The sequence below is a fragment of the Megalops cyprinoides genome, chromosome 1 (genome assembly GCF_013368585.1).
Source record: "Megalops cyprinoides isolate fMegCyp1 chromosome 1, fMegCyp1.pri, whole genome shotgun sequence".
NCBI lineage: Eukaryota > Metazoa > Chordata > Actinopteri > Elopiformes > Megalopidae > Megalops > Megalops cyprinoides.
The window spans coordinates 16,019,683-16,044,646 of record NC_050583.1 but is presented as its reverse complement, the minus strand read 5'-3'; the positions used below and the strand labels follow the sequence as shown (position 1 = coordinate 16,044,646).

The 24,964-nt window shown below is 41.9% G+C and overlaps 1 protein-coding gene across 6 annotated transcripts; it reads left to right on the top strand.

Moving 5' to 3' along the window:
• Window positions 1-23,669, top strand: slc44a2 (solute carrier family 44 member 2). 6 transcript variants are annotated; one of them, XR_005004983.1, is made up of 23 exons: window positions 1-174; window positions 11,521-11,569; window positions 11,684-11,757; window positions 12,332-12,416; window positions 12,695-12,779; window positions 13,020-13,136; window positions 13,291-13,351; window positions 13,777-13,903; window positions 14,247-14,330; window positions 14,450-14,562; window positions 15,097-15,228; window positions 15,770-15,869; window positions 16,712-16,804; window positions 17,245-17,329; window positions 17,455-17,717; window positions 17,912-18,006; window positions 18,698-18,801; window positions 19,060-19,133; window positions 19,257-19,327; window positions 19,560-19,648; window positions 20,050-20,134; window positions 21,108-22,299; window positions 22,674-22,749. XR_005004983.1 is itself a non-coding variant. In XM_036529814.1 (23 exons), the coding sequence occupies exons 1-23, from the start codon at window positions 138-140 to the stop codon at window positions 22,693-22,695; spliced, it is 2,280 nt and encodes a 759-aa protein (XP_036385707.1). In that variant the 5' UTR covers window positions 1-137; the 3' UTR covers window positions 22,696-22,782. The 6 variants fall into 6 exon arrangements, 5 of the variants coding, with proteins under 5 accessions (XP_036385707.1, XP_036385715.1, XP_036385684.1 ...); XM_036529814.1 differs by having other exon boundaries at window positions 21,108-21,342; window positions 22,674-22,782; XM_036529822.1 differs by lacking the exon at window positions 21,108-22,299 and having other exon boundaries at window positions 22,674-23,669.
• Window positions 23,670-24,964: the final 1,295 nt, after the last annotated feature.

The following is a 24,964-nucleotide window of genomic DNA, read 5'->3' as shown; positions in this document are numbered from 1 at the left end:
AAGACGCCTCCTATAGCGGTTCAGCTGACTTCAATGGCAACGTCCATAGTGGTCTTCTCTGTTTTCACAGATACTTACCCATTGTCTGTCCAGTTGACGTTTGCATTGAAAGGAATTACACTGAAATCACTGGTATAATGGAACTCGAGGAAAAAAACCCTGACTCCAAATATGGTGAGATTTTATTTTTAAACACCTCTTTTCTTTTTTTCCCCCACATGGAAACAATGACCATGAGATGGGTGGGGACAACACTAGTCGCATGTTTAAACCATATGAAGAGTAGGCTTGCATCTGTAATTGTTACTCAACTTAAAGTGTTTGGTTTAAGATCACTTGCAATACGTATTTAAGAATACTTAAGTCTAGTGAGTTAGCTAGGGTTACACCAATCTCGTCGTGCAGTGAAATATTGACCATATCTCGAATGTCCAGAAACAAGCCTTGTTTTATCAATATAATACAATAAATGTCTTGATCAGTGAATGGATAACTGTTGACGCTTTTGTTTTTTATTGTTTTCTCACCGAATAATAGCCTATGAGAAATTAAATTAATTGAAATTGCAACTGAGGTGGTTGACGTAGCTACTGGTTTGCAGCTGGAGGCTTACCGCTGCCGTCGACGTAGTTAGGCTAGCAAGCTAGCAATATGTCTTGGCCTCTCCCTCCCGCGCCAGTGTCACAGTACCGTTATATTTCATCCTGATAATAATACTAACGTTGGTTATCATTTTCAGTTTTGTCATAGGGATATGTAGTTTTTTATAAATTAATCTTGTGGTTTGCGTTTATTAATTTCTCCAATAATAAATTGCATTTGTGTAAAGTGGTGGCGAGATTACATTATTCAGATAGCTAATTAACTGTGGTCTTGAAGGAACCTGGTTGTGGTGTGTGTGCCTGCGTTGACAAAAATTAAAAATACAAACGCAAGAATTTAGTACTTCGCGTGAGTTGGAAATGGGAGTGCGGTTCAATTTTGTCGCGTGCCGAGGATCAGAGCTCGAAATAATTACCAATATTTTTATTCCAATATTTGGGACAAAACCTTATTATGGTCCATACTTTGGTAAAAGTACATCTGTCATAGTCATCATTGCTAAATGATTTAGGTCTAATGCACGTTATGTTGAACACATCCCTGTGAGTAGTGGGAGAGCTGATATGTTATTAGTTTTCCTCAACTATCGTGCCATTTTTTTTTCTCTGTAAAGCACACGCCCAGCTGCGTTCTCCTCAGATTCTTTCACCCTGTTGAATTAGAGTATATTGTAACAGTTTCATCTGAAAAATCCTAATGCAGATACTGTGTGCAGCAGCTGTATCTAACTGTAGTTCTGTTATAATGTATTCCTCACAGTGTTTCTGTGTATTCTTGCCTTCACACAGAGCGAGATTTATTTTCTGAACGTGAAACTTGTCTGGCTACACGCCTCACGTATGTTGTGCCAGATTCCCATTTTCTCTGCATGACTTGTCACTGAATACACTTGCCAGCTCCATGAGGGGAAAATCTGCTGTTAATCAGAGACCAAGGCTGTGCACTAAATGTAGTTGTTTTCAAAACAAAGCTTGGAAAAACATATTGTTGTTAATTCACAGCAAATGTAAATGGTGGTGTCCCGAAAAGCAGTACTGCACTCTACTCTGTCAGCTTTCAAGGCAGGAAGTGCATGGCAATTTGAGGAAGTGGGCTGTTTCTTGTTAGAATCTCATCTATTATGAGGTTGTTAAACATATAACATTAAACATTAATTTATTTAGCTGTAACACTAGCATATACATCTGTTTTTATACAGACTGTGTGTGAGTTATGCATGAACCATTTGAATGGAGTGCTGTTGTCTGTTTCATTTTCTTGGTTATTACAGTCAGTGACATTGCTGTTTCAGCCAGAGGCAACACCCATTGTGTTCTTGGCTAAGTCAGAGTATTGCCGACCTCTGCGTCTCGGCCGTCGCTTCAGGCGTAGCCTCAACTTCCCTGCCTGTCCCCATGTACTGGACTTCACGTGAAATACAGTGGCCAGAGAAAGCATTCACCCTGCTTGGAGTTTTACCATGTTTCATGAATTTGAATTGATTTTTTTCTCTACAGTAAACAAAACATACACTTTAACCCCGTGGTTGGGGTTCAGTGTCCTATTAAGAGATGAATCTCTTTTTTTCAGCCTTTTCTAGGTTTTGGTGAAGGATCTGTCTATATTTTTCTCCATCCATTCTTCCTTCAATTCTAACAAGCCTACCAGTCCCTGCTGACAAAAAGCAACGCCATAACATATTGCTGCTACTGCTGTACTTCGCAGTGGGGATGCCTTTCTTACAGTAGATATAGCGTTTAATTTCTGTTTCATCAGACCACAGTTTTTCCCCCACATTATCTGAGCGGCTTTTTTGCATACTCCAGACAGGACTTTATATGACGTTTGTTCCAAGTATGGCTTCCTCCTCCTCATCACCCTACTATACAGCCAAAATCTGTAGAGTACCTGAGAGGTTGTTGTCTCATTCACAGTTTCTCTCATCTCAGGCAGGAAACACTGAAGGTCTTTCAGTGTTTTGCTCGCCTTGTGGTTGCTTCTCTAATCTCTGCCCAATGCCCTTCTTCCCCGGCTTCTCAGTTTTAGAGGAAGACCTGGGAAACAAACATCCTGGGTAGTTCTGTGTTGCTTCCAGTTCTTGATAATTGATTTCACAGTGCTTTGTGTGATACTGAAAGCTTTGGAAATCTTTTTGTATCCCTCCCCTGACTTGTGTCTGTCCACCACTCTTTCCCTGAGATGTTGGGAAAAGTCCTTTGACTTCATGTTTCCTTGTGTGGTATTACCAATGGTGGGACCTCACACAGACAGGTGTACTTAACCTTACAAAAACAGGTGTGTTCAATCTAAACTGTTAACCAGTTCAGATACACACAGGTAGATAAATTGTGTGACTTCTGTTTATTTTAGAATGTTATAAGTAAGGGGCTGAGTATTTTTCCAATGAAGATTATTAGGAGTGTCCCTCACTTGACTTATCATCAGTTGAGTGAGTGAGCAGCTCCCCCAAGGAAATAACAGTACATTTTTCAAGAACTAAATGGTGAAATAGGCAATTAATTAGTCATAACTCCTGAAAAGTGTTAGTTCAGTTCTTTTCTGTGTGTCTTTGTCTTTTCTCTGTGGGTAATTATACTACAAAGCATAACTCTGTCTAAGAGACTAATTGTGCAGTGTTGTCTCCCAGGCTCTGATTGGTGTAGCTGCTTCATAGGCAACAATGTTTGGGTTGTACAGATTCATCACAGCACACTACTGTGCTGTACATCATTGCCAGAAATCACAGCAGGAAGTCTTTCTCTGCTTTTTCTGCTTTTCTGTGCCATTGCAGTATCGGGGCCAGAAAACAATTTTGGGAAAAATGGGTTAGAGGGTGGAGTAGCGTGATCGAGCTCCTGAGTGAGGGGAATGTTGGGCTCGTACACCTTCCTCATACTGCTGTTGTATCCTTCAGCAAGATACTGTATGTCAATTGAGTGAGTAAGGCATTTGGACTACTAAGGGAGTACCAAGGGAACACTACTATTACCAGTATTGCCAGTACGGCTACTGTGAATAAAAATCAGTACTGAGGAAGGTTGTAGCATTGTGTCTATTGCATGTGTGTTGATAGACTGTTGTTTGGTGAAGCTGGGTGGTGGAGCCCTGAAGTATCTTAGGTCATAAATTCTGCAGTGAGTTGTTTTCGTCATCAGCAGCTCCACCCTTCTGTTTTCCAGTCTTAATCGCCTTTAGTGTCGACACAGGGTGTTGTCTGACCGGCAAGGATGTCTGACAGTGGGGAAACCTTAATAACAGGGATACATTGTTTGGATTAGAAGTGAGCAACAGGCCCAGTAATATGCTGTTAAAAATACTGTAAAGACCAGAGTTAAACTGCTTTTGCATGAAATATGATCTTGATTTTTTGTGATGTATGTGATTACTTTGAGCTCTCTGATCATTTTCATTTTACTGTCTGTAATTTGGTAAACTTCAGATTTGATGTACTGCCCAGATGCTTTCTAATCACAAGTGTTTTCTTCCAGATTCCTTATCTTGAACAATAACTATACAAAAACATTTCCTGCAGAAAAAAAATGTCCCCAAAAAGTACAGTGTACGCTAAGCCGATTTCTCATGTACCTTCAGTTAAAGGTACAGTACCTTTACTGGAAGGCCTCCAGTAGTTAGGCCTAAACATACAATGTGCAATTCCCTAACATGACAGTATCTTGAGACTATGTCAGCCTGTTCCAGAAACCTACAGAAGGCGCTGGGGTAAGAACCATCCAAGCAGGCAGGCTGTTCTGTGGACCTTGTAAGATTCAGAAGAGAGTTCAGTTGTGGTGATGTTGGGGACCATCGTCACTAATTAACCTTGGAAATCCCCATTCCTCGGTGTTTATGTTTGGCACTGTGTCCTGTTTGCACACAGTAACACCAGCCAATGATGTTTTGAAAAGGCAGGGCATATTCTTCAGTTTCCTGTTCCTGTTCATTGTTTCGCTGAAAGTCTGCTACACGGCTGGGTGTGTGATGGGACCCACTGTGAAGAGGCCTGCATTTTTTGTCCTTTGTCAGAGGGTTTTGAGTATTCAGACAGCTCCAGCCAGTGCACAATGACTGAAAGAACAGAGCCAGGGCCTCCTGGTCAGAGAGACTCTTTGTTCTAACTCGCTGTCATTCTGTAGATGAAACCCATCTCACACATATGTGAGTCACTGCAGGCCATGCCATAAGGGAAGTGGCAGAGCAGGGCTGACTTTTATACCAACAAGTCGAGACACTGCAAAAGTCAGGAGTCAAATCTCATTGGCAAATTACCACATGAAAATGCGCTTAAATTTTACATACGCTTACAGCTGCCAAATTTATTTTGTATCCAGTAAACTCATTTCAAAATTGTGAAAACGGTTTATGTTACACTAAACACAAGGGAGAGGTGATGGAATGGCTGTATTCACAAATGTATGTTGCACTTCCTCTGGTTAAATGTTTGTGATGAGATGACAGAGCTAAAAACTGTGATAAAGCTTAACTTGCTGTGCCCACCATATTTACCCCTAATGAAATCATAGCAAAAACATAACTGAAAAAAAGTTCATATTGGATACTTTTTCCTGCTTTGAAATTTGTAAAAATTGTATACTTCAGTAACATAGCAGAGAGAGAAGCCATATTCATATACACGGACAAGACACTACCTGTAGCGTTTGAGGACATCAGTGACATTTACCTGACCCTGACCCTATCAGTTGAATACAAAAATCAAATACATTTTCACCCTGTTATTTTATGTTATTTCATCTTTCTATCAAATTTGGGGTATGAGCAAATTGAGGGCATTTTATTTCACAGGACCCAGAAATAACATTTTTAGTAATCACATCACTGATCACTGGCAGCAGTCAGGGACTTTCAAAATTGGGGAAAGGTAAAAAAAACTTGGGTCAAACCTGAAATGTTGGATGCCCACTAAGTGGAAATACGTCAGTGAGCTTTTTTATGATAATTTGATTTTTAGGGGAACAATGTAATGATATTAGTCCTAGTAGGCTCACATTAATGCATAGTGAAACTAATTCTCATATTGTACTTGTTTACATTTATTCATATGTAATTGCCTCCTATAGGAAATTTAAATGTACAGAAGTTATTTGCTTGTTCCACCAATATTACTTTGTTGTTGAAAGTAAATAGACCCTTTGAAGAACCTTTTTTCTGTTGTTCTCTGAAAAAAATTAACATTGGTCTCGCAATTACAGTCTGCTGTTTCTGTGATTCATCAACAGAATTCTCTGGCTTGTGTTCTGTGACAGTTGTATGAAATTATGTGTACTACCAATAGAAGTCTGTAGTTGTAAGAATATAAAGCAGCTCCAATAATATAGTCGGTGATGAGGCAGTGCACAGTAGGAAGGAAAAGCAATCAGAGCTGACGTGAGTTCACTGCGTTGGATCATCTGTGAAAGAGGCTTTTAAATGACTTTTTATCCTGTCAAATCTGGGTGTTTGTACGGGGTCTTCTCCTGAAGTATAAACTAAGCCACAGCATGCTAAGCCTGTAGCGTTACAGCAGATACAATAGGACATTTTTAATTCAAACCTCCCAATACTCCTGCTGCTGCTCTTTGGATGACAAATTTTCGATATCCACCATAGCAAGATACTAAAGAGGACTCGTTGTGGAAAATGCAAATTTCTAGGTTTCCTCCAACAGTAATTACGTTGAATTATACCCTCTCTGTTACGACAGACTGGGTGCTATATACTTTCAAAGTACCACATTCAGCATTCTCTGTACCCCACCCTCCATCCACCCACACTTAAAGGAATTTCAGTGAAATCAGAAACTTCCTCTGCCACTGTCCACGCCCCAGTCTGCAGCTCCACCATGTTTAAATCTGGTTATGTATGTGCAAACACATATATTTAATAAGAATAGAAGGGATGCTGAAGGATGCTTAACATTACATTACATTACATGAATTTATTCATTAGGCAGATGCTTTTATCCAAAGCGACTTACAAGTGAGGCAGGGTACAACACAAGCAAAAGCCATACAAGGAGTCACAATAATAGAAATGCTGAATGAACAAGTTTCAGTAGTTGGCTGGACAAAGTGCAAAGCTAGCTGGTAGAGACACAAGTGCATTAAACCATTAAAAGTCCTAGTCTGTGACTTGTTACTAACTGTTATTAGTACATTACATTATTGGCATTTAACAGTTGCTCTTACCCAGTGACTTGCATTGGTTACAGTGTTATCCATTTATACAGCTGGATATTTACTGTGGCAATTGTGGGTTAAGCACCTTGTCCAAGGGTACAGCAGCAGTGCCTCAGTGGGGAATCGAACCAGCAACCTTTTGGTTACGAGTCTTGCTCCGTAACTACCACACTGCACTGTAACAGTACAGTGGTAGCTAGGTTAGACTAATTTCTCAGTTTACTTAGTAAACGCTCTAGAGCTACTTAAATAGCTTCCAGTTTTGTCGTGTATATATATGTCATTTGTCTTCCTTACTTGTTAATCGGACATCACTCATAGTCTAACAGCAGACTAGTATTTTCCATAAGACCAGGAATAGGCGAAGAAGGAAAAAGAACTTGTTCACTACTGACTTTGAGTCACATTCGTCACGCGCTGAGATGAAATGTGGGAGGCAGTTCAGCAGTTTGGCCAGATGACACCAGTTCGAGGAAATGGATAACCTCAAACTGCAGTCATCTCCATAACAAGAAAGTGGATGGAAGCCAGTCAGTTATGACAATACAATATAGTAGACCACATGGGGGCGACAGAATATAGACTAACTGGCATTGTGAATATCAAGCTGGTCCTAATGGATTAAGTGTTTTCTATGTTTTTATATAACTATGGCCAAAGATGTAGGTAACCCCAAGCATCAACCGTGCAGAAGTAAAGTATTGTTAATAGTCTGCAAGTGTTATGTTCACTTAATCAATTCTGAACTGCAAACTGTATTTCACAGACCTTGAGTAGCTCTGTGCCTTCGCTATGTTATACACATGGACTTTAGTCTTTAGGGAGGCGGAAGGTGGTACGTAATGAAAAGAAAACAACTAATTGAGCGCTCCACTTCTCCACTAACCTCCAGCGTGATCAGCATAGTGCCTGTTCTCACTGGAGAGGAGCCAGAGAAGAAAGGGAGGAGGTGCGGTTGAGGGAATGAGAGAAGGACTAGAGAAAAAGGCACGCTGAAAGAACAAAGAGGGAGGGCATCACTTTCTCGCTGAGTTTCCATCATCGCACAGGAAGGAAGTGAGCTTGCCTGAACTGCGTGAGAAACGAAGTGTTCAACTGAAAAAGAGAATACACAGAGGGCATATAGACTTGACCCGTTAGTGCGGGTGATGACTGAAGATGGCCACGGAAGGCAATGGATATTACGGAAAGCACGGTAAATGCAGTCTTTTTTTCGTGGTTGTACTACGTTCCTACACCCTGTGCCGGTGCGTGCTCTGTGTAGATAAACAGCGTTGTGGCATGACTACGTTCGTGCAGCCTGGGTGTGGCTCGGTATTTTTAGATTACAACAGATGTGTTTCACTTAAAGTATCAAAGCTCAGTTTGAAAACCCCAGTCGTGAAACGGACATCTTGTACAAATTTAAATTACAGTGATATTTGTGCTGTAGAGGGAGCAAGGTAACATGCTGTGCTTACTGTAGTGAAATAGTGTGTGCTTTCTTTGGCCGTTGGGAGGAAAAATCTTACACAAAACAGTGTCTTTGCTTATTATCATGCCTATCATACCTTCAGTACCACAGTATTTTGGCCCATGTTTCATTGGGTTTCATTGCTATTTGCATCAGCAGTGGATGAAGCCTAGTTTTGGTTTCATGTGGTTATAGCTGTTGCAGGTGCACATTGGAGATAAAAACAAGTGTGATATTTTGAGCAGGCACACAGCTCTGCGGGATGAGGGCACAGTTCATCTGCTGAAGTTAGTGAAGGCTCTCGACATGACACTCTGAATATTGCTCTGGATGACAGCTCTTGGTATAAGGAAAACAGGGACTTCTCAGGTCTGGTTACTAAATCAATGGCCTTCAGGGGACAAGAAGGTAATATATGTCAGGTTTCAATCAGGCGCTCTCTGAACGCTGGCTGTTTGTCTGCGGCAGAGGAGTGACCACCCCCGTTCTGCATGAAATCTGAACTTGTGAAGCGCATGTTTAACACCACCTTTTCCCTCTCAAGGGCTTCAAAATTTGTCAGGATTGAATATCATTTCAGTGTAATAGTGTTTCTGGAAGCTCAGTAAGGCTGACTGAGTATCTGGGTATCTGACAGTCGTAAGTCAAATCCTAAATGTTGCTAGTCCCAAAACCAAGCCCTTTGCTGTGTAAGTTTTATTTTCCCTGTGCACTTTAAAAAGAAAACGGTGTGTAATTTGCCTCCACGTGGAAAGGTATAGAGATTGTGATGTGTGAGATGGAAGGAATCACAGAGCCCAAACCCTAACCCTAAACCTAACCCTAACCCTAACTGTAACCCTGACCCAGTTCTCTGCACCTCCATTCCACTACCTTGGGTTAAGATTAAAATATCAATGATGTGTACTCTATGGTAATTTCACACCTGTGTTTGCAGAAGAAATTTAGTGAAAACCAGTGTGACAAAGTGGGTGGATGTGATAGTCTTACACAGAAGGGAAGTACGACTAATTTCACAAGAACCTACAGAGCAGGTCACACGAGCCATCCCTCATGGAGTACTAATAGAATTTTCCATATGATAAGAAAGCATGAATACTAAGTGAAAATGTCATTTGAATTCTGTCAGTTTGCAGTCAGAGCATTACTGTGTTAAAGATCAGCTGTGCTTCAGAGCGTGCAGTGGCCTGCACAATAGACAACCTCCTCATGGCATTCTCATGGCAGCTGACAGATCTATGATTAGTTTTAGTGGAACAGACACTATCATTTTAATTGTAGGTGCGCTCTGCTGAATGTGTTTGAAAGTAATTTCTTGCGGTTGTATAGGTCTTTGTTTTGTGTGTCTCATGGTTTTATGGCTGACCAATCCAATTTTACATTCTGTCGAAGAACGAGGCTTTGGTGTCCAAGGCTGCATCTCGCTATTTGCTGAGAAGCGTTTCCATGACACCTTGGAATGCAGACATAATGCTAGGTCACAGGGGAGCGATGTTGCTGGTTGTTTTGTGTGTTTGTCATGTCGTGAGACTCCCATTGCAGCAACCAGTGTGTTGACAACAGATTCCAAGATTCCCAAATTCTCAAATGCTAATTTTATTTATGAATTGTAATTAGCTATGGGGCAGCTATTGATGGGCAGGAGTGGTAGTCCGTGGTGTGAGGTGTCACATTCACAGTCTTACAGTTTTGCCTCTCTTGACACACACTTCCTGAATCAAAATAGCTTCTTGTTCTTATAGAAGTGCTGAAAATATAATAATATAATAATTCTGTCAGTTCTGTCAAACCAAATTGCATTTCTCAAATTCAGATATTTACATCAGACATAACACATTTGTTTTTGAAGGAATTGACATTATCAACCAGTTTCACACAAAAATACTGATGTTTTTACCCTCATTAGACCACACACATTGCCCCCATATATATTCATACACAGGTATATAAGAGATTTCCAATAAAAAAAAAAAAAAAAAAAAAATATATATATATATATATATAAATATTATATATATAAATAATTAATGTATTTTGCTAGATGGAGACATGATCCATTAGCCATAACCACATCCAGAAATAAATGGTGAGGGAGAGAGGAAAAAACCACATACATGCATCCCATTTTCACTGGACTTTTTGCCTCTCATTCGTGTTGGGCCACACGTTTTAGTCAACATCAGAAATGAGGGAAGAAATGCCTTGTGTGGCAGATCCATGCTCCACAGTTCTGCATTCAGGCTTTTATTTTGACATGTCTCTTCCATTGGTTGTTGAAGGGTCACATGTTCATGGGGATTGGTGTCACTGACCTTCCAGGGCTTTGCTGAAAAAGTAAACAAAAAGAAACCAAAACCAAAAAAAACACTTCTCAGTTGGGTTCAGGGATGAGAGTTCGCTTCCTCTTCAGGATAGGATCAAGGGTTGCCAAACTATTATGGTTTATTGCTGAAAATTGCTGGAAAGATTGTGATGAATTCTTCTGCTTTGAATATCTTTGCAAATGACGTAGTTATCGGTAACCATGGCAACAGTGGCCGCCTTGTGTTGCTCTTTGTTGATCTGTCCTCTGCTACCACCGGACGGATTTCTTTCGGAAATGTCAATGAATACATTGTTGACAGATCTAATTATAGTGTGCAATTTGATGACCACTAATAAATACCCCCAGAAATATATTGTGTCCTCATTGGTGTACACTTACAGTATACACTGCATAATATGCTAAGGACAGTAGAGAGGAGCACAGTGTACATTTAGTGAAGGTCACTCATCTGTTCTCTTGTGATGTACTCAAATCTACTCAAATTTGGTTGCACCCGCCACCCAGCTTTCCTCACGGTTAGCTCGTGGTTCATCACATGATCCACAGTTATTTTGCATATCCCATTAGATATGTTCTGTCTTTTTGCTCTACACCTATCTCTGATTCCAGTAGTAGTTAGCTCCATTGTTATCCAACAAAGGAGAATTCATGTCGCCCGCATTAATTTAAAGTTCTGATAGATGATTGCAATTGGATGGGTGAAGTGTGAGGGAATCCAGTTGGCAGTGACTGTTATTCAGCTGCAAATTTGTTTTTTAAAGTGAAAGCTAAATGTGCTAAACGGCAAGTTGGGATTTCTTGGAATTACAATTTGAATGAAAGCAAGCTTGAAGTGTATGTAGTTTTGCAAAAAAAAAAAAAAACTTTGCAAAATAATTCAATTCCCATAGGTTAGCTTCTGATTTTGATCCATCTGATCAGAAACAACTGAAATTACTGTGGAATGCACATTGGCTTAAAACCTTTCCACTCTGTTTTTTGCTCAGGTGAGCCAAGGAAGTTCGACCCCACCTTTAAAGGCCCCATTCATAACAGGTGAGAGGAGTACTGATTTCATTCTTATCTCTGATTGTTGATAGGACATCATGTCAGAGACTTCGCAAGTAATCTGATTGCCCGATTTCATGTTTTATCTCTGCTGCCTTGCAGGGGCTGCACAGACATCATTTGCTGTATTCTGTTCATCGTGGCCATTGTGGGATACTTTGCAGTAGGGATTCTTGGTAAGTGTTTGTAAGAGGGGTTGGGGAGACAGGGGACTGCTCGTTATGAGAATAGACTGTTGAAGTGTGTTCAGCCAACACAGAACCTCCATTAACTCTGCTGTGGCGTTTTCAGTGAACAAGTAGGTGGAGAAACATGATGGTATGAGAAAATACAGTAGAGCTAATTTGAAGCGCAGTATAATTCTACCTACTGTTCATTGGCAGGCTTTGCAAAGAGTGCTTTTGTTGAAAACAGATTTACTAATCTGTTCAGAACTGCTCTAGCCATTTAGCCATCGCCAGGGTGAAGAACTGCATAGAATATGATAAAGACATTACTGGAGATGTGTAAAATTATTGTGATCAGTATTACACAAGTGACTTGGCGTAAGTCAAACTGTTATGTCTTTCACACCATTTATGGGTTTGTCAAGCAGATTATTTTATGGGAAAAGACCAGAAAGATTTGTGAGATGGGGGGTGTTGGTGGTAGAGGCAGCACACATGTGATGGAGGGGTGCTTTGGTGCTGTTTTCATGTTTTTGGTTGTATATAAAGGTTCTCGCGAGCAATGTGTTCCCCTTGTCCTCAGCCTGGTCTCATGGTGACCCTCGCAAGGTGATCTACCCGACAGACAGCAGGGGAGAGTTCTGTGGGCAGGCAGGCACGGAGCTGGAGTAAGTACTGACCCAGCAGCCTCACACTCTGCATGGCGCCGTTACTCCCAAACCCACTGCCCCCACCTGCTTTTGCACACCGTAATCATCATGGCACGGCAGCGACTTACCTTTTCACTTTTATCCTCACACTTAATTCCCCAAACTCCCGTGTCTCTGTCTCGATCCCCCCCTCTCTCTGTCACTCTCTTTCCTCCCCCCGTTTTGTCCTTTTTCCTCTCTGTTCTACTCTTCCTCTGATGCCCTGGTGTGATGGAGTCCGTGTGCTCTCGCTACAGGAAGAAGCCCCTCTTGTTCTACTTCAACATCATGAAGTGCGCCAGCCCCTTAGTGCTGCTGGAGTTCCAGTGTCCAACCACCCAGGTCAGACCCCACCTCTCCTCCATCTTCTATCACGGTCTCTTCCATTGGATTTCAGTTCTTCTTTCCCGCTCTGTTCATGCATTTCCTCTTTTCTCTTTCTGTTTTTTTTTCATTCCCGTTTCTGATCCTTTTCTCACTCCTCCAGAGTATGTTTTCAATAAAAGTTTTGTCAGAATGTTGTACAAATGATTGACAGTTTTGATGTCTCACATTACCTTGTTTGTTTGCGCCTTTTGTTAGATCTGCGTGGATGAGTGTCCCAATAAGTTCTTGACCCTAGTAAAAGCCAAGCAGAGTGGTGAAGACATGAAGTACTACAAAGCATTCTGCAAGACAGGGACAGACATCTCCACAGCGGTGAGTGTTGGACATGGAGAGGGACGTGAAGAAGGCAACAGACACCTTTAAAAATGTTTTTTTTTTCATCCTGTTGGATTTATTGTCTGAGGGATGGATGGACAGTGTGAGATGGGATTGCGTTAATGGCCGTTCATATTCTTGTGTGTTTCAGAGCGTCCCTGAAATCCTGAGGGATGGCCTGTGCCCAGCCATGCTCTTCCCCAGCAAGCCGTGTAAGCCCCTCCCCCTGGCCCCTCCCCCCTTCCCTCCACACCCTCTGTCTTAGTGGTCAGCATCTCTCTAACATTCTCTCACACACAGTTTTGATTTAGCTAGATAGTGATCTTTTGAACTAGCTCATGATTGGGGTGGCAGTGTGTTGCAGTGGTGTTGGGCAGAACTTGTAACACCTAGTTAGGTGGTTTGATTCCCAGGTGGAGCGCTACAGTGGTACCCTCGGGGAAGGCACTTAACCCAAATTGCCTCAGTAAATATCCAGCTGTAAAAATGGATAACATGTACATATTTGTATGATACGTAGGCCTGGCTAGACAGAGTGAAGATAGTGTGTTAAGCAAATCCAGTGTATTGATAAGTGGCTAGGAACAGTGTTGGATTATCCCCGAATTGTTGCTCTCTCCTCTCCTCTCCTTTCCAGTCAGTCGACGGTGTTTTCCTGCTCTCCTCTCAAAGAAGGGCAAAGTGTTCATTGAGGGAAACACCACCACATTTGAGGATGAAGACGGAAAAATGAAAGATGCTACAGACCTCCAGGAAGGGGCAAAGTTAGTCCTGAGCACATTGCCGTGTATCTAAATGTATTGTGTTTACAGGGTGTAGTATGGACATGTTATATGTCACATGATAGGAATCAATAAGCACTTCAACATCAGATGTGAAAATAAGGCCTTGCTTGTAATTTGTGGATGCACGTAACAGCTTGTACGTTATAATTGAAGATGTAATAAAATTTGATATTGAATCCACATGCCCAGTTGTGATTGCAGAATATTTACGACCGTTTCAAATGTCTGTATTAAATGTATCTTTCATTATACTATTGTGGACATGCTTTGTCCCATTTCAGTAATGGAATTTGCCATTTATGGTTTTTTGTGGTCTTTGCAGGAAAGCTAACAAAGTTACAGAAGCTCGACAGGTGGCCATGAAGATTTTCGAAGACTACACACAGTCCTGGCACTGGATCCTGCTGTGAGTGCAAAACCCATGACAGTTTAATGGCGCTGCATCAGTTTGATATTATTTTCTTTTATTTCCTGTTCACATGCTGACCTGTACTTTCCTTCTCTCTCACCTCTGCCCCTCTCTAGTGGTTTGCTGATAGCCATGATCGTCAGTCTCATCTTCATCGTCCTCCTCCGTTACCTGGCTGGAATCATGGTGTGGGTCATGATCATCCTCGTCATTCTGGTCATTGGATACGGTATGATACCCCCCTCCTCTCTGCTGCAGAGCAGAACTGCTGCATTCCAAACCAACAACACGGCGGCAGTGTAGCATAATGGTTAAGGAGCAGGACTCGTAACTGAAAGGTTGCCGGTTCGATCCCCGCTGGGACACTGCTGTTGTACCCTTGGGCAAGGTACTTAACCCACAGTTGCCTCAGTAAATATCCAGCTGTATAAATGGATAACATTGTAAGGAACTGTAACCTATGTAAGTCGCTTTGGATAAAAGCGTCTGCTAAATGAATAAATGTGAATGTAAACAACACCTTGCCCCAACAGTGTTCAGTTGCAGCCCTCTTTCAATATGTCAGAGACTGCAGCATCTGTCTAAAGTTCTGAAACGTTCCATGCTAGTGCTAATCATTCAAGTCCAGAACAATACTGCAGTATTCAGGGATGTACGCTTGGATACACTGCATTGTGACTGCTGCCCCCCATAACCAAAAACACACACACACACACACAGTCCTTGTGCTTCTCTAGTGAGTGCTCATTACCTTATGTTGCAGGGATCTTCCACTGCTACATGGAATACGCCAGACTGAAGGGTGAAGCTGGTGCTGATGTCACTATTAAGGACCTGGGTCTGATCACTGACTTCTCCGTCTACCTGCAGATCCGTCAGACCTGGCTGGCATTCAGTGAGTCTCATTCATTACTGAGCAGAAAATGCACTGAAGCCTAAGGGAATTGTGATCAGTTTAAAAGGGTGACACCAAAGAGAGGAAAAAAAAACCCAGAGAAAGTGTTTGATTGGACCTTCCCAGCATGTCAAAGTCGGCTTTATATGGCCTACTGACTTGGTGTGCCTTTGGTGCATACGACATATGCCCTCAGGTGCTTCTCCTAATGCTTTTTCAAGGAGTTTCTCCCAAAAACTTTAAATGAATTTCACATTCCACTTACATGTGAATGTTCAGTGATTTTAAGTGAAACCCCTAATAATTTTATGTAGGACAGCCCAAGGTACAGCATATCCATATGTAATAATAGAAACATAACTGTGAGAATAATACCCTGTGTAGCTACTGATAATCAAAGTGCTTTATAGTTAGAACTAATGTAATAATAGTAGTTAGCATGGTAGGTATGGGGTTACAGTTTGGCAGGGCGTACCCCAAACCCCTTTCACATAAAGACTGTGGTGTGTATAATCTGCTCCCTCCTTTCCTCCTCCCACAGTGATCATTCTGTGCATTGTGGAGGTGATCATCATTCTACTGCTCATCTTCCTCAGGAAGAGAATCCTCATTGCCATCGCGCTCATCAAGGAAGCCAGCAGGTCAGACATAGAGAACAGCGCCGTTGAGTTAATGCGGTGTGTCACAGAGAACAGTGCAGTGCAGTCAATGCAGTGCGTCAGATGCAGAGAACAGTGCTGCCGAGTCAATGCAGTGTGTCACACATAGAGAGCAGTGCTGTCGGGGTTAACGCAGTGTGTCAAACAGAGAGAACAGTGCAGTACAGTCAATGCAGTGCGTCAGTTGCAGAGAGCTGTGCTGTAGAGGTTACGCAGTGTGTCACACATAGAGAGCAGTGCTGTCGGGGTTAACGCAGTGTGTCAAACAGAGAGAGCAGTGCTGTCGGGGTTAACGCAGTGTGTCAAACAGAGAGAACAGTGCAGTACAGTCAATGCAGTGCGTCAGTTGCAGAGAGCTGTGCTGTAGAGGTTACGCAGTGTGTCACACATAGAGAGCAGTGCTGTCGGGGTTAACGCAGCGTGTCGGACAGAGAGGACAGTGCCGTAGAGTTAATTCAGTGTGTCAAGCATTAATGCGGCATGCCAGGCAGTGAACTCCGTACTTGAACGTTAGTATAGTAGATCAGGTCATGGGGAACAGTGGTGCCTGGTTGCAGCAGTTATGAGTGGAGTGATCGCAGCACTGAGGATGATGGTACCACAATGCATGCAAAGAGCTAAAATGGGTGTAAAACAAATGTGACTATTCCTTTTCTGATGGGGCTGATGTCTGACATTTAAAAGAAGTACACCAGGGATGAGGTCTGATTGTCTGCATTTGTTTCGGCCTTCAGAGGGTTTGGCACATCTTATATTTTCCCAACCCCTGTCCTGAAACTAGATAAAAATGCCTATGTATAAATAATACACCTTGTACTTTGCAGGACCATCGGCCACGTGATGTCCTCCCTGTTCTACCCTCTGTTCACCTTTGCTCTCCTGACCCTGGTCATTGCATACTGGGCTGTCACTGCGGTGTATCCTTTCCCACCCTGATTTACAGTTGCCTCTTGGCATGGAAAACCACAGACTGATGCGTTTGTGCACGCCGAAGCCGAAAGAGCTGCATAATGTTACCTGCTAGTCTAGCTATGGTGTAAATAAATAAATAATTTCTTCCCTGTTGCATACATATTTGCAGAAGTACTATGTGCATCGCTTTATCAGTGTAATGTCACAGACACACAGTAGCAATGGAGTGGCATTAATAGGCAGCACTGGACACAGCTGCTGAGTGTGTTGCAGTTTGATCTCGTTGCCCCATTCAAAAACGGTGTAAATAAGATGGAGAGTGTGAACAAATGCTTCAGGCTGCTGGGAAAGCACATCAAATTTGATAAGGTGAGGTTGGGGTACAAACATGCTCTCTGCCCAGCTCATTATGTGTCCCGTTGAGTTCCTTAAGCACACATTTCAGCTTCCTCTCCACCTCAAATGAGCCAGTTTATAAAGTGTTCAACAAGACAGAGTGCGAGTTTGCCACACAGACATGTGATCCTGCGGTAAGGCTTGTTCTAGTTGATAATGTTGATGTGGAGAAAGCAAAATGATGAACAACACTGATGCCACTCAGATGTGCACCTGCGAATGGAGCTGACGTAGAAATTGCCATTTCTCTCTCCGCCAGACTTTCAGCAATTCCAACGTCACAACCGAGTGCCCGGATGCAGAATGCCTGTTTGCCTTCTACGGAGGAGAGTCAAGTTACCACAAGTACCTTATCTTTCTGCAGTTCTACAATGTGTTCCTCTTCTTCTGGTGTGCCAATTTTGTCACAGCACTGGGGCAGGTCACTCTAGCAGGGGCCTTTGCCTCCTACTACTGGGCCTTCAAGAAGCCTGATGACATTCCCAGCAACCCAATTCTCTCCTCCCTGGGACGTGCCCTGAGGTACTGCACTCACTCTGTGTGTGTGTGTGTGTGTGTGTGTGTGTGTGTCTGTGTGTGTGTGTCTGACACAAAATTACCACCTCCATCGAGGAGTATGGGGACATCCTTGGTCTTAGGTTAAGCATCTGAAATGGCATATTGAGCTGACCTTCTTTGTCTGCCTCTGTTTCTCTTTATCTCTCTCTCCTGTTCAGGTACCACACTGGCTCCCTGGCCTTTGGTTCCCTGATCCTCGCCATCGTCCAGGTGATCAGGGTTGTGCTGGAGTACCTGGACCAGAAGCTGAAAGGTGAGGGAGGAGAGGCGAGTCAGGACCTCCCTGCTCCAGCTGAGAGCAGCGCCCGCCCCCAACTTCATAGAAGACTCTCTCTGAGAGTTTGTACAGGCAGGGAGGGGAGAGATTTCACAGTGACGACAAATCAGAACTGGGGTTTGCTTTTCACCCTTTGTAGAGCTGATTTTGCACTGCCTGCAGATCTTTGCAGATAGTTTGATGTGGGCATGCCTTTTCTTGTAAAGGAAATGACGTGTCCTCATGCATAACTTGCTACATGCAGATCGTCATTTACAGCCTGTGTTATAGTCTTCAAAATGCCCGCTTTCACACTTAAGATGATGTAACAAATAGCAGTGTGTTCAGCTCTTGTCAACAAAAATGGTTTACTTTATATTCAACTGTTCTGCAGTTTCCCTTGTATTATTAAAAGTGTACAATTATAGTGTCTTTCACCTTATTGTATGTATAGCAGGATACAAATCAAGGTCAATGTTTCCTTACTTAATATTCTGGCTCCATTAATATCCCCTTGTAAAAAGCTTGTTAAATTTTTTTATGTCTCAGAGATACTTGATTCATATCACCTCTTAAAAATCGTTGGAATTCAGAATTTATGTAGTAAACTGGTAAACTGTGTAGTGGCTTTCTGGTGGTCAGTGGTGGTTCTGATGGGGTCTTTCCTGTTTTTTTTATTCATTCTCAGGAGCCCAGAACAAGTTTGCCAAGTTTCTGCTGAGCTGTCTGAAGTGCTGCTTCTGGTGTCTGGAAAAATTTATTAAGTTTCTCAACAGAAACGCCTACATCATGGTACGTGTATCTGCTTGCCTGAATGCGTTCAGTTAGGGACCTACTGTTAACTAGTCAAATCAAAAATTGCATATGAAGGTAGTCATGTGAATATTACTGAATTAAATATTAGTGAATATTAATGAATTAAAAGTAATTGTTTGCAAAGGCACAGGTGCAAAGACTTGGGGTTGTTTTTTTCAAACTACAGTGTTTTGAAATCCATGACCAACAGATAGTCTCAGCCATATATCATGTAATACTGTGTACTTGCTGTAGATGGCGATATATGGCAAAAACTTCTGCAGATCTGCCAGGGATGCCTTCTTCCTTCTGATGAGGAACATCCTCAGGTGAGTGCTGAGAGCTGAACTGTGTACAAGAGCCCTGGATGAGTCATAAGCTGTGGACAGGCTGCCACTTTTGTCCCAGCATGCTTTACTCTGGAATACATTGTGCTGTCTTTGCCTGTATAGGGTGGCAGTCCTGGACAAGGTGACAGACTTCCTGTTGTTCCTTGGCAAGCTTCTGATTGTTGGGATTGTGGGTAAGTGATGGTAGGGGTTACTGTAATTATTATCACTATAATTATAATTATTGGTGCCCTCAAGTGTTAGCAGGTTCACCCCACTTTGAAAGAAATAGGTAATTGTTTCTCAAATGTCTCAGGATATCCCCAGACAAATGTCTCAAGATTAACAAGAGTAAACAAGCTAAATGGCCATCACATTTTCATGGGCAATTCTTTGACAGTTCTGTCCATTCTCTTTTATCTCTAGGAATCTTCTCGTTCTTCTTCTTTTCTGGGAGGATAAGGGCCATTGAGGACAAGGCCCCCAGTCTCAACTATTACTGGGTCCCTATTCTGGTGAGTGAGATGGGCTTAGCTTGTGTCCTGTAAGCTGGAAGGCTGCAGTCTAATGGAGTAAGGTTCATTAGTGAGTAATACCAGTATTGATGATCATACCTATTGCCATACTGATCCAAAACCACTTCTTATACAGTGCCCTCTATATTTATACAGCATAATTTAACAGAATACAATTGACTGTGGAAAAACACCATTATAATTGTTTATAACCCTTGGGTACATAACAAACAAAATCTTGAAAAAAAAAATTCTGTTACCTCATAATTTCTTCTGGTCCATAAGAAGCTCCTGGAACATTAATTGTAATGCCTGCAATAACCAGTGTATATGCAGTACTTATATGGATGCCGTAGTAGGGTAATGTCTTTGAAATTAACACTGTGTTGGCCTCTCCTCAGACTGTGGCTTTGGGATCCTACCTCATCGCCCATGGCTTCTTCAGTGTGTACGCCATGTGTGTGGATACGCTCTTCCTCTGCTTTTGTGAGTAACACCCTCACTCACTACACTAACTGACAGTGCATTCACACGTAGACATACAGTGCTTTGCAAAAGTATTCAGACTCTTGACCAGTTCTCACATTTTACTGAATTATGATACATTGAAATTTTATTCTGTGTGATATTTTATTTAAAAAAAAAAAAAAAAAACTGAAATACATTGTTTGCACAAGTATTCAACCCCCCACACATTAATATTTGGTAGAGCTGCCTTTTGCTGCAATAACCTATTTGGGGTAAGTACCTACCAGCTCTTCTACATGCCCCAGTTGGAAATGAAATATGTATGGAAACCAGTTTTTTCATAGCTGGCTAGAATCTTAAACAGTGGGCATACACACAGAGCAGTCTGTATTAAGCCTTGCACATGTCTTCTTATGATTCTTGTTAGCTATAAGCACAATTTAGCAAACGTATTTTGTGGCCTTGGTGCTCTTGGTTGATTATGACAGAAACTCAGTACCTCTCAATCTCCTGTGTTTGGCCGGGCTTAGTAGTGGGTGGAACCAGTCTACAGTGACAATGAAAGGAAACACAGTGGACACATGAGTGGGAACCACGTTACTGTTAAGGCTCTTAGCTCTGGGTTTGTGGCTCTCGTTTTCCTGTCTCAGGTTTCCATAGTGAGAAAGGGCCTATCCTGAACTTGGGTGTTAGGACCTGTCAAATTTGTCACGTCTTCCAGAAGTATTTAACTGAATCACACTTGTAACATACAAAATCTGAATTGCATGTGGGTAATTCTGCTGGCTTTGTTTCTGACCTTTCTCTCTTTTTTGTCTTTTTTTTCAATTTCACACCTCATGGGTCCCACCGTATCCCCTTGTTTTTCCCTTGCTCCTTCCTTGGTTCTGACCTGTTCTGTTTTGGCTTGTGTTAACCCAATTACCCATTAACCCCATGTACAAACACACACACGCACACACATACACACATGCATGCACATGCATACAAGGCGAGGACCTGGAGAGAAACGACGGGTCCACAGAGAGGCCCTACTTCATGAATCCAGAACTCCACGAGATTCTCTCTCAGACGAAGGCGGTGGAGTGCAAGGAGGAAACAGATCTTCAGGAAGCACCGCCGCAACTGCAGGAGCAACAAGATGAAGAAGTTCGACTGAAACACCAGGAATTACAAATGCAGGAGAAAGAGGAAGAGGAAACCCAGGAGACAGCCCTTGACAAAACGTGTGAATCGCCCAACGAGATAACTCAGGAAACACCTCTGGACAAAACACTTGAGGCACCCCAGGAGATAGCTCAGGAGATACCCCTGGACCAAACACATGCATCACCCCAGGAGATAGCTCAGGAGACATCAATAGAGATAGCTCAGGAGACAGCCCAGGAGAAACCCAAGGAGATGACAGTGGAGAAACCCCAGGAGACACCTCAGGAGTAGTTCTACTGAATGGGTTATCAGAGGGAGAACCCGCTAATCTGGTTGACAAAATGAAGTATTCCACTAATGCCAGGAAAAGTTAGGGATGAAGTGATTTGGACTGGGTCTTAATTTTCAGTCTCTTGGGAAACATCTGATTTGGGTTTTCTCCATGGGGTTGAGGGACTGTAAAATATGGTAGCTAGAGGCACTGAACATTGTAACTGTACTGGTTTTAGCTGTTGTTGGTTTGATTCTGAGGATGCTTAGAAAAGTGGTACTTGTGATGCAGAACTGACATTGTGCCTAACCTCTGTTGTCCGTTTTTATTATTGTTGTGATCATGTTCAAAAAGGCAGCACAGCTACTTCTGTTAATGCCAAGTTTACAGTTAAAAACGAATAACACTCATTACCGTCTGTTTACACTGAAACCAGCAGAAGCCAAATGGTGAAACACTTTGATACTTTTGCTGATTGCTGTCTATGTAGTTGTTCCTACCAATGAGTGTGTTTTTAAACGTGCAGTGACACACCTACTTGCCTTGAAATGTTGGACTGCAGTCTGTGATTGCTTTGCCATAGTGCAGCCTTACTGTTCGAAACCACCGGCCATGTGCCAGAGGTGCTGCCTGTCTGCCTGTCTTTCCGTGTTGCATGCTGTCAGTAAGGCTTTCTGTGCTCTCTATTAAACCTTTGTGTAATTTGTTCCTTCCTGTGCATTTCTTTCTCAACTGTGAGAGCTGTGGAGCGAACACGTCTTGAGTAAGAGCATACTAACGCCTCTCTAATCGCACTGCCACTCACTTTTGCTGTACTTAATGCCTCTGTCCATGCTGTTAAGCAAAGGGCCCACAATCAAAAGAGTGTTCACAGAGTAGTCTGTCTCCATACAACACAGTCAATTGGGTTTGATTGCAAACAGCTTTTAAAGATTTTTTTATGAGGGACAGTTGACATATGGTGAGTTTTGTTATCTTGCACTGGAAGTTGTGAAGATGGTTTACAACATAAATGTAGTGTTCCTCTCTAGTTAATTATGAAGTTAATTGATAAATGTTTAATTTTGTGTCTTCACCTCATTTTTTTGGTCTTTGACCCCCCCACCTCCACCCCCCCCTGCCCTTTCCTCTCTACAGTGGAAGATTTGGAGCGAAATGATGGAAGTGCAGAGAGGCCTTACTTTATGTCAGAGAATCTGCTCAATGTCCTGAAGAAAAAGAATGAAGAAAAGAGTGCTGAATAACCACGGCCTTGCTTTGAGGAAGCGAGCACCTGAGTGAGGAGAGGCCCAGGTGGGTTCTGAAGTCCACCACCAGACTTGTGAGCAGAGCAGCATCCCTGAAACGCTTGATTAGCACGTGGCCTCTCTGCTCTGCCAGAATGCTACAGTAAAAACTCACTTCTACAAGCGTGCCAAGAGGTATAGTCAAAAGTAAGTGTTGAAATATACCACCATGTAAATGCATTCATTTATGTTTTATTTATGGCAAAACGCAAAATGAAGTTGTGTGAATTTATTTTTTTTTTGCTATGGAAGAACTGTGGTGCATTTAGCCATGTGGTGGTTGGATCACTGATAGAATTAACCAAACCCATTTACTTGTTGACAACAGTCCATTTTCCTTTTTGAATATGAAGGTGAAGTAGTCCCTTTCACGTTCACTTTAGTCACATTTAAGTTTTGTTTTAAGCAGCTGGCGTATGTTACATGGAGTGCAGTTCTAAACTACTTAGCAAAAGCTTATGTAACAAGAAGCACTGTTTATTTTTTTTAATCAGTTATTTCTAAAATATGCAAGTTTGTGTGCTTTGCAGTCCATTAAGACAAATACTAAAGTATTATGTTAGATTCAGTGTTTTTTTTTCTTTTAAATAGTTCATTTGTATTATATTGTTCTCTTAGCTACAGTATGTTTCTGACTTCAGCACACATAATCTTACCAACAAAGAAGGGGACTGTTTGACTCATATTCAGTATAAGGAGTTAACAAAGCAGAGTGTAATCTCTGCCTGAGTAGCCATTGAGTTTCCTCCAGTTGGTGTTCTAATTTACAGGCTGGCAAATATGCACCTTTTTGTAAATTTCAGCCTTTAATCTAGTTTGTGGATGTAATGGTATTAATAAATGTGGCACACAATTCCACATTTGTCAAGTAACTTTTTTAAATAAAAACTTTTCTACATATTTCAGGTGTCTGTGTTTGTGTGTCTTAGTTTTTTCTATGCTTGCCATTTCAAGACAATCTCGGCTCAAGACAGTCTACAAACACAAACAGACCCACATGACCCAAATTTCAGGGGAGTCAACCTCTTTCTGGATTTCCTTCATATTTTTCCATACTGAGCTGTAATAAAATTAATGGGCTTCATCACTGAATTCCAAGGTGCACGTAATGGGTTAGAAATGAGTTTGTCCTCCAATATTACATGTACAAAAATGTCTTTGTCTCTTGAATGCAGCCTGAAGGACAACAGAACCTGACATTGTGGTTACGCAGCAAATCTGGACATGTTTGTGAAAATAAACCAAACAATTACAGCATGTTGTTAGCTGTCTGGTAGCACCATAATCCTTTCATGTTATTGTATCTGTAATAGACCTTGCTTATCTCAGTTCCCTGCAGCTAAGATGAGGTCACCCTGGTTTCACACAACGTTGTAAAAAGAATATAATTGCTTCATAAGACACTGACGGTTTTTAACTTAAAGTCTCAAGATCCATCTTGCTCCTCTGTAAAAACCCTGTTGTCGTAAATTATCTAAACAGTTTTGTACATGTGTAACACTTACTATCAACACCGTTACTAAAGCTCTCTTGTTGAGTGTGTACTTTTAAACCATTGATTGATGAGTAACTAAATGTCATTTTATCTGAATCTGGTATGCTTCCAAGATGCCTTCTGCCTAACTATTTGTCTGGCAGTAGGTTGCAATCCAGGCCTGCCCAATCCAACGCACTACATGTTACGCATTTTTCTTACTGTAAATATTTAGTCGTGTGAGACAAATATATGCAGTTTTAACGTGCTGTTTTTTTGCACCCCCACGTGTACATTCTGTGCACTACAGCAGTACACGCTCTCTTAACGAGCATCGGTGTTGTGCAAATACATCTTGTAAGCACCAGCGATCTAGTTAGCAAGCACGTCATAGACTGAAACGAATTTGATTGGCTTGATTGGGGTAATTTGTGCGATAATCTGTGATGACATCATTCTAAAATCCAAAATGAATGACTTGTTTTAGGACAGATGTTTGTACTGTGTTTTGCTTACATGGCAGGTACTCACTGAGTATTTGCCACCACAAGACAGACCACAGACTGATACCGGTTTGACGGTAGAAAATACAGCGCACTGATTTTTAAATAGGCTACGGATCATACACTACAAGTCATTTCCCGACATTTCCCTGCGTATCTTGTCTT